This window comes from Peromyscus californicus, unplaced genomic scaffold (genome assembly GCF_007827085.1).
Source record: "Peromyscus californicus insignis strain IS unplaced genomic scaffold, ASM782708v3 Scaffold_6__1_contigs__length_162567912, whole genome shotgun sequence".
Lineage (NCBI taxonomy): Eukaryota > Metazoa > Chordata > Mammalia > Rodentia > Cricetidae > Peromyscus > Peromyscus californicus.
In genome coordinates this window covers 106,101,884-106,119,141 of record NW_026294584.1, presented here as the reverse complement: position 1 = coordinate 106,119,141, position 17,258 = coordinate 106,101,884, and the positions used below count along the sequence as shown (strand labels likewise).

Sequence of the window (17,258 nt, the reverse complement as noted above, 5' to 3'; positions counted from 1 at the left end):
TGTGAAAGATAAATTATTAAAGATTTACTGACAATCACTGGTTGTTTGGGGCTAGGAAAATGTCCTGGTTACCTAAGGAACACACAGTCAGCAAGTGTGCCCACTGGTTTAACTGTTTGTATAACAGGGTCTTTGTATGTGGCCCAAGCTAGAAATCACAATCCTGGGATCATGGTAGGATCCACAGCCCAGGTTAAACAACTCTCCCTCCCTCCCTTTCTTGCTGTGGATATCACTGTATAAATAAAATGATGATTGGCCAGTGGGCAGGCAGGAAGTATAGGCGGGACAAGCAGAGAAGAGAATTCTGGGAAGTGGAAGGCTGAGGCAGAGAGTCACTGCCAGCCGCCGCCATGACAAGCGGTAAGCCACGAGCCATGTGGCAAGGTATAGATTTATAGAAATAGATTAATTTAAGCTATAAGAACAGTTAGCAAGAAGCCTGCCACAGCCATACAGTTTGTAAGCAATATAAGTCTCTGTGTTTACTTGGTTGGGTCTGAGCGACTGTGGGCCAGGCAGGAAAACTCTAGTTACATTTTCTCTCTGTTGATTCATGTAGAATTTTAAGAAATAGTAGAGAAGTCTAATGTACCCTACCTGTTTCTCCAACTGTAACATCTTATAAAACCAGGGAGTTGTCCTGAGTGAGGTCAAGATACCCAACATTCCCATCACCCTGAAAATGGTCATGTTGCCTTTGACAGTCACACTCTACCCTGGCAATCATCACCCCTCTGTTTGCCCGTCCTGCACTTTGTCATTTCAAGAATATTATGAGAGGGCCAGCAAGATGGCTCAGTGGGTCTGGCCCTTGCGGCCAAGCCTGACACCATCAGTTCCATTCTCAGGGCCCCCATAGTAGAAGGAGAGACTTGACTCCTGCAAATGGATCTTTGACCTTCAGACACTTGTTGTGGCACAAGAGGATGCTGAATCTCCTGGTACTGGAGTTACAGTCGTGAGTTGTCATGTGCGTGATGGGAACCAAATCTGGGTTCTCTGCAAGAGCAACAAGTGCTCTTAACTGCCAAGCCATCTCTCCAGCCCCAGTCACCTTAAATTTTTTTCCACCTAGTACAGTTCTCTGGAGATTCATTGAAATGGTTATATATGTCAACAACACATTCATTTTTATTGCTGAATAATACTTCATATTATGAGCATGCCACAGGGTACTCATCCACTGAAGGACTTCTGTGCTGCTTCTGGTTTGGGCTTAACCTATGAATCATTTTACCCACAGGGTTGTATGAACATCAGTGTTCATTTCTCTGAGTAAATTTATCTTTTTAAAAATGTGTTGCCATTTTTAACAGCCTTGATGTTCTCTTAAATATCCATTACTGGGGCCCTGGAGATGGCTTAGTGGATGGATAAGAGCCTTACCATCAGGCATGATGACCTGAATTCCATCCCCAGGACCCACATGGAGGAAGGTTAGAACCAGTTCCCACAGGCTGTCCTCTGATCGCTACATGCCTTACATGGCAGACACACACACACACACACACACACACACACACACACACACACACACAGAGAGAGAGAGAGAGAGAGAGAGAGAGAGAGAGAGAGAGAGAGAGAGAGAAATAAATAAATAAATGTAACTGTCTGTCAGTCTAACTGTCCATCTGTTTGTCTTGGGGTTTCTATTGCTGTGAACAGACACCATGGCCACAGGAACTCTTATAAAGAAAACATTTAATTGGGGTGGTTTACAGTTTCAAGGTTCAGTCCATTATCATCATGGTGGGACATGGCAGCATGCAGGCAGACACGGTACTGGAGTAGCAGCTGAGAGTCCTACATCTTGCAAGCAACAGGAAGTCGACTGAGACACTGGGCAGTATCCTGAGCATAGGAAACTTCAAAGCCCACTCCCACAGTGACACACTTCCTCCAACCAGGCCATACCCCCTCCAACAAAGCCACACCTCCTAATAGTGCTACTCCCTATGAGATTATAGGATTAATTACATTCTAACTACCACTCTATCTATCTATCTATCTATCTATCTATCTATCTATCTATCTATCTATCTGTCTATCTGTTACTGATATATACCTGTTACTGACTTCTTGATAAACAGAGAGCTGGAACCACAGGGTCCTGTGATCCTTATGTCCAAAGACTAAAGTTCCCTTGTGCCCCACCAGGTCCCTTTTCATGTATTTTGTTTACCTGTCTGGCATAGGGCCCAGGCACTCTCAAACTTACTAATGCATTCTGTGTGGAAGACACTGGCTGCCCACAGTGGGGACTGGATGATGGAAGAATGGATCTTCCACTCTGAATTCCTTTGAACTTCTTTAATTTTAGCCACCTGATCCCAGTACCTGCTTTAAAGTGAGTCATAAAATACTCAGGAGTGAAGCTCTGTGTGTGATCTCCGGCACTGGAAATTAAAAACAACAAAGCATAATCAAGAACACCCAGGAAGACTTTGCACGGACACCCTGGGGCAGACTTCCCCACACTCCTTTGTTTCCTCTGAGAAGAAGAGGGAACTTTCCCTCCCATAGCACCTGGTACCCAGCCTGGAAGACACATCCTCTTCAGGGGAGCTCCTCAAGCACACATTCCTGGTCCAGGGTCCTCAGGCCCTGGGGGTGCCCTCCACATGCCCCTCTTTCTACCCAAAAGTCCCATGGGCAAGAAGACCATAGCCAAGAGCACCTTGGGAAGGAAAGGGTTTATTTGGCTTATCTATCCCAACCACAGTCCATCACTGAGGGAAGCTGAAGCAGGCGCTCAAGCAGGTCAGGAACTGACGCCAACAATGCCATGGAGGAATGCAACTTAATGGGTTTGCTCCTGTTGGCTTGCTTAGCCTGCTTCCTTACACACTTCAGAACCCCCCTTGTAGCTAGACTTTTCCTGCCTGGCCCACAGTCAGGACAAATCTCTCTCACCCACCAGTCCCACAGACACTCAGACCCAACCAAGTAAACACAGAGACTTATATTATTTACAAACTGTATGGCCGTGGCAGGCTTCTTGCTAACTGTTCTTACAGCTTAAATTAATCCATTTCCATTAATCTATACCTTGCCACGTGGCTCGTGGCTTACCGGCATCTTCATATGCTGTTTGTCATCACCCCTTCTCAGACGTGGCACCGCCCAACTCATGGGCCCTCCCACATCAATCATTATTCATGCAAATGCCCAATAAACATGCCCACAGGGCAATCTGATGGGCCATTTTCTCAGATGAGGTTCCTTTCCCCAGAAGACACTAGTTTGTATCAGGTTGACAAAAACAAAACAAAACAAAACCACCAAAAAACAAAAACCAACCAACCAACCAAACAAAACCCTGACTAGCACGGACCAGGGATGGTGGCCCCTCAGAAACCCAATGAGATGCTAGCATTCAGAGGCTTCCTCCTCCAGAAGGCTTCCCCAGCCAGCCTGAAATTCAGCTTCATGTCCTTGCTCGCGGCATCAGCCTGTCACTTTTCCTGCAGGCCCTGCTGCTCTATCCAGTTCCTGATGAACGCAGGCTCACCTTGCAGCTGAATTCGGGTTGCCGTGCTTGCTTTCAGGGCAGTGTTGCACCCTAACTCACTTGTTGGGGTAACTCCCTTGGAAAGTCTCTAGTGTTGCCCTGCTGATGGACTGATCCTAAAGAACCCCCCCCCCCCAAGACTGGGGGGCGGTGGTGGCGCACGCCTTTAATCCCAGCACACGGGAGACCGAGGCAGGCGGATCTCTGAGTTCGAGGCCAGCCTGGTCTAACAGAGTGAGTTCCAGGGCAGGCTCAAAAGCTACAGAAAAACCCTGTCTCGAAAAACAAAACAAACAAACAACGAAACAAAACAAAAAGAACCCCGAGACCTCCTTGAGCCCGCTGGTGCTTCGGTGGGTGGCTTCCCGCTGAAGTGTGGCCTGGGATGAGGGGTCAGTGGGCACTCCACAGGGCAACCCACAATGTTCTGGGTCGCCTTGTCTTAGTGCGATGTCCCGGCTCTACCGCCAGAGGCTCCAGACAACAGACAAGGCCGGTATGAACGAAAGCGAGCCGGCTGGAAGGCTGCCACCGGCGACCAGTGACATGCGCGCGGCGGCGGCGGAGGCGGCAGCGGCGGCCTGAGGCCACAAGCAACCGGCTCCGGGGCTGAAAAAAAGCGCGCAGGACTCGGCGCGCTCTAGGGGCGCAGCACGAGCGCGAGTTCACGGCCTCCTCAGCGCCCCGCCCCCACCGCGCTCGCCCCGCCCCCACCGCGCTCGCCCCGCCCCCCGCGGCCACCTGCTGCCCAGCGCGCGCCGCTGGAGGGCGCGGGAGCGCGCGCCGGGGCGCTAGCGAGGCCGGGAGGATGGCGCGGGCCTCGCGGGTGCAGCCGGCGTTCTGGGCGCTGCTGTTGCTGCAGGCGGCGGGCCCCGCCGTGGCCGCCAAGCTCAACATTCCCAAAGTGCTGCTGCCCTTCACGCGGGCCACACGCGTGAACTTCACTCTGGAAGCCTCCGAGGGCTGCTACCGCTGGTGAGGCGCGCGGGCTCGGGCGGGAGGCGGCAGGTGCGCGGGAGGGGGCCTGGGCCGCAGGTGCACGGCGTGCTCGCCCCAGCCGGCCCCGCGTGACCCCGTGGCGCGCGCGCTCGCCGCCTGCGCACGGCGTCCGGGTCACTCGCGTCTGAGTTGCGCGGGAAGAGGAGGCTGGGATCGCGGGCTGCTGAGGGCGGCGCCGCACGTGGCCTCGGTCCCCTGCTGTCAGGGCCCTGAGGAGCTCCCGTATGAACAGCCAGGGCTCTGGAGTCTGTGGGAGACGGGGGACTCACCCCTGGCGCCTGACTGGTGTGGGAAGCGGGTCTGTGGAGACCTGTGTGAGGCGTGTGCGGGAGACACACCATACCCGTTGGGCCACTTTGGGAAGATCATAAGTCTTGGTTCATGAAAGGACCTAGAGGTCTCTTCTCCATCTCTCAAGTGTGAGGCGAGGGAATGAGGTGCTGGTGGAGTGGGGTCGGCTAGGTTGATGAGAAGAGGAGAGCTTCTGGTTGCCGGGTGTAGGCTGAGTAGGGTGTGACCGGGTCACACCCTCGACACACACCCTAACCTCACTAGTGATAATTAGGCAGTGCCTTACTGCCTCCCCGCTCCCAGGCTACACTTAGCTGCCAGCCTCCTTTCTGCCTCAAGGATGTCTCTAAACATGTGGTTCTCATCCCTTTGTGGCACATCAGATATCCTCCTGTGTATCAGATATTTACATTAGGATTCATAATAGTAGCAAAATTACAGTTATGAAGTAGCAACGAAATAATTTTATGGTTGGAGGTCACCACAACATGAAAGTATTAATGGGTCACAGCATAAGGACCAACCATGGTCTAGGCTAAAGACTTAACTAGCTTGTGTGTGTGTGTGTGTATGTGTTATGGTCTAGACTAAGACTTAACTAGCTAGGGTGTGTGTGTGTGTGTGTGTGTGTGTGTGTGTGTGTTATAGTCTAGGCTAAGACAACTAGCTGGTGTGTGTGTGTGTGTATGTGTTATGGCTAGACTAAGACTTAACTAGCTAGGGTGTGTGTGTGTGTGTGTGTGTGTGTGTGTGTGTGTGTGTGTGTGTTATAGTCTAGGCTAAGACAACTAGCTGGTGTGTGTGTGTTCATGTTCTGTATGATGCCCAGAGCTTAGACCCATATTCTGTTACATGTACTTTTCAAACCTATTTGTTTTAAAAGTCTGCCTCATAAGGGTGGCATTGCACCCCTGAAGTTCCTGACTGGGGAAGCTGAGGCAGGAGGATCCCCTGTTTTAGGTCAGTCTGGATTATGAGACTGTCTCTAAATTGGCCTTTGAAGTATGAAGAGGCAGAGTCATTCCATTGCATTTTGGAGTGAATGTTTACCCTCGAGGAGGCGTTTTATCCCTCTCTGGGCCTTGTTTTGAGCGGGAAGATCAGCTGTTAACACTTTGGAGGGATACGTGCTCACCTGTTGAAGTCGTCTGCCTGATAGAGGGACAAGAAAGAGGAAGCTGGCATTTATAATAGCTGGCGCCAAGTGAATCCCCTCGCACGCATTTGTGTACTGCTTTCTGTGAAGTTCTGTAGTCATACTTTTGTTTCTAAAATACAACCTTTTTCTTTCTTTTCCCCCAACTGTGCTTTCCTGAGAGTTGCTGGTGGATCTTGGCAGATTTTTATTTACTCAGGAGGACTGACTGGGAAAAGCATTCAAATCTCAGACGCATCAGAGGCGCACTGAGTACCTTCTGGGTTGTTTAGTGTCTGGTTGCTTTCATCCTAAGGTGTGGTTGACTGCTCAGACTAAGTGTCTTCTTTGAAGGTGTTTGGTTGCAGTTTCCCTTTTATTTCACAGGAAGATGGTCTGTCAATCAAGCACAATTCAGAAATGTTATTCTGAATACTGCCACTTACTGCTTTAGTTTTGAGGATTCTTGCCTGGAGGTTTTGGAAGTTGGCAAGTAGCTAAGACTCATACCCGCAGTTACCTCCACTTGGGAGGAAATGGCCCCTGTATCCAGGAGTACTTCGGGCCTCTGAGATGAAAAACAAAAGTTAACCCATGCCAGGCCCTGGGGGTGTTGCTCATCCTCGGGGTTCACTGCTGAGCTCCAGGTTCTCTGAAGTTGCTGCATGTCTGAGCCCGTAGCTTCACATAACTGGGAGGTCATCTGGTCCACATTGCTGTGTTGAGAGGATGACGGGAGGGAAGGGTGGCAGCTCAGTCACGTGGAGTAGTGACGATGGCGCTGAAGCCATCCGGCCCACCGTGTGGGACCTGGGCCTGCAGACTTTACCAGTTTGCCGAGCTCCTTAGTCTTTGAGGTTGAGCCCGGTCAGCCTTGCTACGTAACAAGTTATGATTTAGCTTAGCTATCTTGCATTGAAAGTGATTTGGAGGCCGGGTGGTGGTGGCGCACGCCTTTAATCCCAGCACTCGGGAGGCAAAGCCAGGCGGATCTCTGTGAGTTCGAGGCCAACCTGGGCTACCAAGTGAGTCCCAGGAAAGGCGCAAAGCTGCACAGAGAAACTCTGTCTCGAAAAACCAAAAAAAAAAAAAAAAAAAGAAAGTGATTTGGAAAGTTATTTTATTGGTTCCTTTAAAAAGGTATCACTTACAAATGGTGCCCACAAAAAAACTTGGAGAATTGAGAGGAAAAGAGAAAGGAAGAAACCCCACCCTTGTCCTTCAGCTTTGCCCCAAACTCGGGGTCGTTGTGGTTTCCTTTCAGTTCTGTGGTTTGTTAAGAAGGTGCTCTGCTGGAAAGTAGGGTAGGTAAGGCAGGGGAGTGGAGGGAGGAGGAGTGAGAGCCTGGGGATGCTGGAATTAGACTGTACTCAAGGCAAGGGGATAAGCCTGTGTGTGCGTGCCTGTGTCCCACTAAAATCGGACACCCATGCACAGTTGTTTTCTTTCTTTTTTTTTTTTTTTAGGTTTATTTATTTTATGTGTGCATGGCTAGTGCCTGGGGAGGCCAGTATATGGTGTCAAATCCCCTGGAACTGGAGTTATGGATGACTGTAAGTGATAAGCTACCAAGTGGGCTCTGGGAATCAAACTTGAGTCCTCTGCAAGAGCAACAAGTGTTCTTAATTGCTGAGCCATTTCTCCAGCCCCTGCACATAGGATTATTGTAAAGACAAAGAAAGGTGACTGTCCCTTGAGTTGGAACACACACTAGGGTCTTTGTGACAACCATGCTCTTGGGTGTGTCCTGTTTTTCTCTCTGAGCACTTCTCTCTTAACCTTTGTGCTCAAGCCTGTATTAAAATATCTGAAGAGGGGCTGAAGAAATGGCTCTTCCAGAGAACCTGGGTTTGACGTCTTAACACCTACATGGAGACTCACCACTGTGTGTAACTCCAGTTCTAGGGGATCAGATGCCTTCTTCTGCCCACTGAGGACACTGTACACACAAGGTACACATGCACACACACAGGCAAAACACCCAATACCCATAAAATAAATTAGAAAAGATATATTTTTTTAAAGATGGAAAAGTCTGTGATAAACTCTGTGCTGGCTAGTTTTTATGTCAACTTGACACAAGCTAGGGTCATTTTGGAAGAGGGACCCTCAAGTAAGAAAATACCAGATTGGCCTGTGGTGCATTTTCTTAATGGATGTCTGATGTGGAGGGTCCGGTTCACTGTAGGTGGTGGGCCCCATGAACCGGTGGTCCTGGGTTCTATAAGAAAGCAGGCTGAGCACGCCATGAGAGCAAGCCCGTAAGCAGCAAGCCCTCCTCCACGGCTTCTGCATCAGCTCCTGCCTTGAGTTCCTGATTTGACTTCCCTCAGTGATGGAATGTGACCTTAGAATTGTAAGCTGAATAAACCCTTTCCTCCCCAGGTTATCACAGCAGTAGAAATCCCAACTAAGATCAACCCCAACCCCCTCCATAGACAGGCTGGTTCTGGAATTCTTTTGTGGGTGGAAGCCACAGATCTCGATTAGAGAGTCCTCAGGCTGCTGAGAGTGATAGCAGGGAGCTGTGCCCCCGCCTCTGTTCCCCAAACTGCTAGCAACAGGCATTCTCAGACCAGTCAGAGCTCGCTCTGGGTTAGACCGTCACTTAACACAGGGGACAAATAAGGGGACTTCACTATGCTGGACGCTGCTTAAGAAGGCGTGACAGGGAAGGAGTGGGTGATACCCTGACTTCCTGGAATTCGAAGTTGGACTGAGGGAGCCTTCGAACATGCCCTGTGGAAGAAATGCACGACAATCTGAGACATGCGTTTTGGATGACACCTCCCTGGAGTCCAGCTGGACCTGGAGTCTGTTCTCACTGGAGAGGACAGCAAGGGCTCCGGCCTGGAATTGGGTGGCTTAGAAGGGGAGGTGCATTCGGTGAGGTTAGGGTGATGGGAAAAGGCACACACCTTTAATCCCAACACTCAGGACGCAGAGCCAGGCGGATCTCTGTGAGTTCAAGGCCAGCCTGGTCTACAGAGCGAGATCCAGGACAGCCAGGGCTACACAGAGAAACCCTGTCTCAAAAACAAAAAAAAAGAACCTAAATGAAGCTAGCTAACACATTCATCAAAATAGCTTATCTTATCCCTGGTGTAGGTGGTGACTGTGCCTCATCTCATTGATGGGAACTGACTTTACAGTCTGATTGGCTTACTGGCAAGAAGGGGAAGAATATGGACCTTTGTCTGGCTGAGTACCTTTGATTGAAAAAACAAAACTGGTTCTCACAAGGGTATCAGAGGGTGAGGTTAGAGAGGTCGGCAGGCCCAGGTCACATGAGACCTTGTGGGCTTTGGTTAGAGGGGCAGGAAAAGGGTTACCAGGTCAGGCATTGAGCTTGAGTCTCTGGGTCCTGGCTTTTCTGAGAACCATGAACATTTGGCCCTGAGAGCTGCCACTACTGAGGTTCTTGAGAGGCTGCACTCTTAAGAGGCCGCCCTGCACCCTGCGAGCTCACCTTACCAGACCAGTGGGAGTGAGGTTCTGGAAAGTGTCTGTTGACTTGGGCTGACCTGGGGCCCCAGATGGTTTTCTTCCGCTTCCCTTGTGTAGTTCCCCTATTTTGCCTGACCCTGAGGTGATCTGCTCTGCAGACTCATGAGAGGTGATCCCTGCAGATTACGGAGGGCGCACTGCATTGACCACCAATCCCACCTTCCCTTCCCTCTTCTTTGCCTCTCTCTCCCTCCCTCTCCCCCTTTCCATCCCTCTTCTTTGCCTTTCTCCCCCTCCCTCCTTGTTTTTTTTCCCATTATTCTTTTCTGGCCTGCCCTCCCTGAGTCTCTGGGTTCCTCTGACCCTGCCCAGGTCTCGGTCTGTGTTCTGAAAAGGGGGGAGCTCTCTTAAAGGCAGTGGCACCCAGAGAGCTGGGACATTTTGTGTGCCAGTGGGTCACGCAGCTATGGTGATGACAAAGTGTCGCCCTTTGAAAGCTCACTTTTTATTATTTATTATTTATTTAGTGGTACTGGACTAGAACCTAGGACTGCACATGCTCTCGGGAAGCACTGTACCACCAGACCACACCCCCAACCTCTCATAATCCACTCTTGACCCTTTAGACTTCCTTAAAGTAAATGTTTTCTTGAGTCAGTATGTTGATAACTTTTCAAAGATTTATTTTCTTATGTGTGTATGCGTGTTTATGTGTGTATATGTATGTGCACCATGTGCATGCCTGGTATCTATGGAGGCCAGAAAAGAGTGTCGGGTCTTCTGGAACCAGAGCTAAAGGCAGTTGTGAACCACCATGTGGGTGCTCAGAACTGAACCTGGGTCCTCTGCAAGGGCAGTAAGTGCTCTTAACCACTGAGCTGCCTTTCCAGCCCCTCTTACTTTAAAACAAAAAAATATGTTAACACAGAATTTGCCTCCTAACCGTTTACCCGGTTCCGTGCATGAGAGCACCCTGACATCCATCCAGAGCTCTGTCCTGTAAAACTGAAACTCCTCAGCCGTTAAACACTACCCCCACTTCCTCCTACACCAGCCCCTGCCAACTGCCCTCCCACTTGATTTTTTTCTTTCTTTAACTGTATTAACCAAAAGTTTTATTTCCTAAGTTACTGTCCCTTCATTGCCTCCTCTTTTTAGCACTCTTAAGTGCTTGCCTGCTTCTGAGCACCTCTGTGGGAAGGAAGCACAGGCCCGCGGTAAAGAACATTTTTACATCTGGTTTTCTGGAAGGCCCAACAGAGTGTCTGTTTACCCTGGTGTATAGGGTTTCCTTTTGCATTACCTTTTCAGTAAAGGAGAATTAATTTAAGAAAAAAATGAAAAGGGAATGGGAGATGGCTCAGCAGTTAAGAGGACTCAGTTTCAATTCTCAGCACCCACCGTGGTGGTTCACAGTTTTGGGGGATCACATGTTCTTTTCTGGCACCCATGTGGTGCACAGACATATAAACAGCCAAGATGCTCATACACATCAAGAATGAAAAGATACAAGTGGTGCTTGGCTATGACTGCGCTGAGTCAGGTGGTGGGGAGGGCCCCGTGGCAGGTGTGTCTGGTCCCTATTACTATGAGAAAATGACTAAGATCAGCTACTTAGAGGGGAAAATTTTTGTTTTAGTGCACATTTCAGAAGGATCAGTTTAAAATGGTTTGGGCCTGTGGTGAGTCAGGACATCATGGTGGGAGTGGGTAGTGGGCCAAGGTCAGCTTCCTTCATGGGAGCCAGGAAGTAAAAAGGAGGTGGGTGAGAGGATGTGGTTGGTGTCCCAATATTTCTTCTAATGGTGTGCCCCCCAATGCCCAGACTTCCATAGGATGAGGAGTAACTTCTTCAGGGTTCTTGTATCTCTCAGTGGCTAAGTGTTCAGGACAAGGCTTTCTGGGGACATTTAAATGCCAAACCACAGTGTCAAGGAAGGGTCCTGAGAAGATGCTGGTGTCCAGGCAGCTGCTCTTGCTGGCCAGAAACTGCAGGACCAGAAAGAGAATGTTTCCGTGTTCCCGCTGATGCCCAGCAGGAACCAAGATCATAAAGCTAGTTTGTCTCCTAACCCCTTTAAACATTATTCTTCACTCAATCCTAAAGTTATTTTCTTAAAGCCGCAGAACCTGCTCTGGAGGGGTGACACTGCTGTTGAGGGGCCTGACACCTGGAGCCTCCCTGCAGTGGGTGGCAGGGCTGTGACGTGGACCCAGGCTCCTCAGATGGTGCCTGGCTTGCTCAGCCTCCTTCAGCAACTCGGAAAAAAATCAGTCAACTTGAGGAAACAGTGTTGAGGGTGCATTTAGGGGTGGGGCTGATCAGGTGGTGGCTGATGCCGAATTCTGCAGGGTCTGGGAGTCCAGCCCTCTTTGTGGGCGGCACCCAGATAGGGCGGGAAATTCTCGGCTTTGTGTTTGGATGCTGACTGTACCCAGTGCAAAGGAGCAGGATTGTGTCATACCTTCCTGTCTGAGCTGTGTTGAAGCCATTGTTTTCTAGGGCTATGGTGACATCGTGTGGAGGTTTTGTCATGTGTCACCTGGGGTTCTAATAGGACTGTTGGGGACACAGCTGTGCACATCACACTCTACTGTTTGACACAGAACAGAACAGTTGTATAATAATGAACATTATCATGGTGGTGGTGTTTATTATAGTACTGGCTCTGGAGGAAACATTACCGAGAACCTTTAAGAGCTCAGCCTGGAGGATCTACCTCCCCAGCCTTGGGATGCTGCACGGAACAGGAAATGCAAACCAAAATGGTTGCAGTGCAACTGAAGGATATAATTTTGGTTCCTGAAGGAGACTCTTAGGCAGGATTTGTTTCAGGTTTCTGTGTTGGGGTTGGGAATGAATGCATGGTCATAAGGCTCTACTCCTTGGTCCTTAGGTCTTGGCTGTGGTGTCCCTTGGCACTCTCTTAGGGTAGCAAGATGCCATTGCAGCCCAATGCTCTCCCACATTCCAGTCTGTGTGGGCATCAGCCACAGCACCTGTTCTGATTGGACCCGCTCTAGGCCCATGTGACAGTCAGAAGCTTTCTCTGTGGCCAGGATGCACAAGGCTTTGTTGGCCAGGCCCCAGTAGTGTGTCTGTTGGTGTCCACAGGCCAGAGTGCTCTGGAGCCTCCTGGACTGAGAGAGGAAGAGGTCTCCGTCTCTTCTGGCTGCTGTTACAAACCCAAAGAAAGAAGAGTGGCTTGAAATAATGAGGACGTATTTCCCTTAGTGCTGGAAGTCACAGATGGTGTCTGAGTGACTATGTTGTGAGACTACTTCCCAGTTGCAAACCAGGCCACTCTGAGAGACCTCTTTAAATAGCACTGGACCCTTCCTGGAGGCTCTGTCCCCATGGCCTAATCACTCCCCAGTTCTGTCATCTTGGGAGCTCGAATTGATTTCAGTGTGAGAACTTGAGGGACCCATTGACATCCTAGGCAGGTCCACAGAAGAGTTAGGTGCTGTTACAGGACAAGATAGATGGAGGTCAAGGGCATTTCTACATGAGTGACACAGGTGTGACTGTCTTTCCTGCGCCCGTGTCCTGGGCTGTTGACAGGGAGAGGATACCTCAGAACCTGGTCTTGCAGGGAAGCTGTTGTCATCTGGGGACTTTGGAAGGAGCAAAGCAGGAGCCTGTGAGGAGGTGGCATGGCTGCATGACAGTCACTGAACCCAGTTTTCGCATCTGTGAGTTGCTTGCAGGGTGCGACTTTTTGGCCGGTTCTGAATACACTTGGAAAGCCGTGCAGCCCCCAAGGCTTTCTGGTCCACTCCATACAGTTGCTAAAATTTACTTTGTTCTTTAAAACTTTGGTGTAAACAGAACTCCTCACCTGAGCCTCCTGTGAACCTGTGAGGAGGCAGATCTGAGTGCTTCCCCAGGCAGGGAAGCGCAGCGGGCAGTCCCTAACACAGTTCAAGAGTCCCACATAGCTGCCCACAGAAACAGTCTAGAAAAGGAAAACCACAGACCCCAACAGAACCCCTCACCACAATGTGAGAGTTAAATCCAGAGAAATGACAGGGATGAGCAAGAGGGTGAATCCCAGGAATGCAAAGTTGGCTTGATATTAAAACAAAAATAAACTCAGTATAATGTGAATAGGAAAAGGAAGGAAACCCATGTGGCTACCTCAGTTGGGAACACTAATTGGCACTGATGGCAGACCTGCCTGTTTTCCAAGAGTATGGAATCCCTCAGCCACACCTCATCCAGCCAGCCACCCTACTGGAAATTGCAGGCTTCCCCTCCCTGGTTCATGCTCACCTGAGCCCTGAGTCCTCCTTCCTGTTGGTGGGAAGGCAAGACAAGAACCCAGGATATGAAAATTGACTCGTAGTGACACGTTACACTCTAGCAGAGGAACTGCCTTTTGATATGAATTAAGAGAGGCCCGAGTCTCAGCAGCCTTTTCAAATGCTCACCCCCAGTGACCTAGAGCTCTTCCATTAGAGATTTCACCTCCCAGTAGCCATATATGCCTGTGATCAAGCCTTTGAGGGACATCTGCACACAACCACAGCTATCACATAGTGTCACTGCCCTAAAAACCTGTACTCTACATGTTCACGCCTCACCTCTGTTTCTCTTTTTAAATTTTGGAATCAAAATTAAATTCTGGACTTACAGAAAAGTTACATAGCTAATAATAAACAATGTTTTCTTCCAGTAGCTTTCCAAGTCATACCTGTGGGACCAGGACATTCACAGCAGAACATGACTACTCATGATGCCCTACACTTTTTGGGCTTTTCTGGGCTTTCCAGAGAGGTCCTATCCCAGTTTCCTGATCCCAGCTAGCATACTACAAGGCAGTCATTTGTACTGTTTCCTTAGTTTCCTCTTATTGGTGTTTATGTTCTAGACTGTTCTCGTGTGTGTGTGTGTGTGTGTGTGTGTGTGTGTGTGTGTGAAGTTTGACCTCTTTGAAAAATTATCTTCAACTATTACTGAATAAAGTACAATTATCACCTAGTGTGAGACCCTTTTCTTGCCCTCTTGGGGTGTTTGAATCAACTTTGCTTTTCCCCCTTGGCTTCTGAGGTGCTGTCTCCTCAGAGGACACCCTGAGCCGACCACACATGCCTTTCCCCAGAGATCCCATCTCTTTCCTCACCAATGGGTGAGGTTGGTTTAGTATATTTACCTTCAGTGCATGTCGCTGTTGTGTTTTAGGCTGCCTGCAACAGCTCAGCTGATACTTGTGTTCTCTATGTCACAGTGTTCTCAGTTGTGGCTGGAGATGTTGCCTATGTCCACCTGGCCTCCAAAAAGACATCAGACCCGAGGATGGAAGCCCAGGGATGTCTGTTCAAGTGTGCTGTGTACCATTGTTTTGTTTTGAGACAAGGTCTTATATAGCTTAGGTTGCCCTCAAACTTGCTATGTAGCTGAGAAGGACCTTGGATTCCAGATGATCCTGAGTTGCTGGGATTACTGGCAAGCACCACCATGGCTGACTTTTAGTTGTGATAGACTCCAGCATGCCTGTGCTGTGTTGGAGACTGAGCTGTGTGAGACTGAGGAATGAGTGTTGGCCGCTCAGTGGCTGTCCTACCCTGGGCCCTTGGTTACTTTGTACAGGTTACTCTCAGGATGCAGGATGCCTGTCTGCTCTTCACCTCAGGGCCATTGTGGACAGATCTCCCTGCCATCTCTGTGGCATTCATTCCAAGGATTCTCTGGAACCTGCAGTAACAGTGAATACCCACTTAGCATTCTCAGTGCCACATCTGGTGGACTCTGACGTTGGTCCTGTGACCTGGGACTGTTGCTGTTCTGTGTTAAGAAGCTGAGGCAGTGATACCTTATGGCTTCCCCACCATGTCTCAGGCTGTCCTGACTTACCTGCTGATGTGCTCATCTGCCTTTCTCCCCCCATGTGGTCATGATGCCAGCTCTGAGTGCATAGGGACCCAGTGGTTGTTGTCATTATACTTAGTGGTCTCCAGGTCCTGTAGAAGCCACATGGGGATGAAGGATAACATCTGAGTGAGTGCTCTGAGCCCAGCTTGGATCAGCTGAGATACCAGTATTTGCTCCTCATGTGTAAACACCTTTCCTGCTGGTGGAGAATTACATGAGTAACTCACAGGTTGAAAATATTACATGGAAAATTCCAGAAGTAAACCGCTCAACTGAAAAGTTTTAGATAACTTTCATAACCAGATGGGGTGGCACAGGCCTTTAATCCCAGCACTAGTGAGGCAGAGGCAGGTGGATCTCTGTGAGTTCGAGGCCAGCCTGGTCTACAGAGCAAGTTCCAGGACAGTCAGGGCCATTATACAGAGGAGCCTTATCTTGAAAAACAAACAATAACAACAACAAATAACTTTCATTACAGTCTTGTTATAACTTGTATTATTTTTTTTATGTTGCCACTCTTACTCTCTTCCTGGGCCTAATGTATAAACTAAAGTTCACTGTGTGTGTGTGTGTGTATGTGTGAAAAGTTGGAGCATAGATAAAGGCTACAATACCAACTGTGGTTTCACTGGGGTCTTGGGCCTTACCCCTGAGGTAAGGAGGCCTCATACAGCCCTGTGTATCTTGGACAGTGACTGTTGAATATCATGACTGTGTCCAGGTGCCCAGTATCTGGTTTGTTTTGGGGCTGTGTGCGGTGACTCATGTGCTCAGGTTGCAGAGGTCTGGCGGTGGAAGGCCTTGGCTTGTCCTCTTTCCTTCTCTGTTTTTCTTTTAGGTTGGTGTGTGAGAGTCCTCACCTCTGCGCTGGGTTTGAAAATAACAGATTCCCAGATGGAAGCTGCTGCTCTGGCTTTTGGGCCTGGCTGTGTCTTGCAGTATGGCTCCAGGAAGTAATCTTGCCTCTTTTCACTGCAGGTCATCCACCCGGCCAGAGGTAGCGAGCATAGAGCCATTGGGCCCCAATGAACAGCAGTGCTCCCAGAAGGCAGTGGTGCAAGCCCGCTTAACCCAGCCAGCCCGCCTGACCAGCATCATCTTTGCAGAGGACATCAGTAAGGGTTTCATGTGCCATGGGAGATCCTTGATGGGATTGTGAGACAGGGAAACACCCCCTTGAGACCTCTACTGGGAGTAGCTTAGGAAACACCTGTCCTGGTTCCTCCTCGCTGAATTTACAGCATTTTACCTTGTGGAGACTAGCTCTCAAAACTCATAAATTAGTATTTATTACCCCAGGTGCTCTTAGCTGGTGTCAAATCAAAATGAAGAAAACTGACCTAGTAGGAAACCATGCCTTTTCCTTCCCCATATTTGATCCATCACATCGCAGATGTGGAGTACAGTTTTCCTCCGTATCCGTAGTGGATTGGTTCCAGGATCCCCTGGGATGCTACACTCCTGGGACCAGTCCGTCTTGTGTTCTAGTGCAGTGCTGGCTTAGAACTCTCTCCCACATTCCTAAACCCAGTTCACACTAAGGAGCCAATTGTTAGCCTAGCACAGTTAGTTAACCAACCATCCAGACAGGAAAGACTCCGGCTTTCCTTGTGAACCCACATTTAAAGCTGTGTGGGGAAAAATCCTCCAGGAACAGGAGGCTGTGCTCAGGCTGTAACCACGAAGGGAAGTGGCACACAGCAGCTGACTCTGTGCCTCGGCCAGTTCACCAGGGTCAGGACTCACACTGGGGCTGGCTCCTTGTCGTTGTTCTTTTGTTTGTTTTATTTTTACTTTATTGTTACTGTGGGGATGACATGGGGGACATACGACACACCTGTGGACATAGGGGACACCTTTGTGGAGTCAGTTCTTTCCTTCCTCCTTTACATGAGTTCTGGGGACTCGTCTCCAGGTTTGTGCAGCCATTTCTCTGGTCTCCTTGTTTTTACTAACATCAGCATTCTATAAGACTGTCCGCTATATTGCAAGGGGGA

At 49.4% G+C, this 17,258-nt stretch overlaps 1 protein-coding gene across 1 annotated transcript in view; it reads left to right on the top strand.

Annotated features, from left to right (window-relative positions):
* The first annotated feature begins 4,276 nt into the window (after positions 1-4,276).
* The window catches only part of Nup210 (nucleoporin 210), a 99,681-nt gene continuing 86,699 nt past the window's right edge, over positions 4,277-17,258 (top strand). Inside the window, exons 1-2 of the mRNA XM_052719750.1 lie at positions 4,277-4,489; positions 16,240-16,376. Of these exons, the coding sequence (XP_052575710.1) occupies positions 4,323-4,489; positions 16,240-16,376 (304 nt within the window). The 5' untranslated portion in view covers positions 4,277-4,322. The remainder of the gene's footprint in view (positions 4,490-16,239; positions 16,377-17,258) is intronic.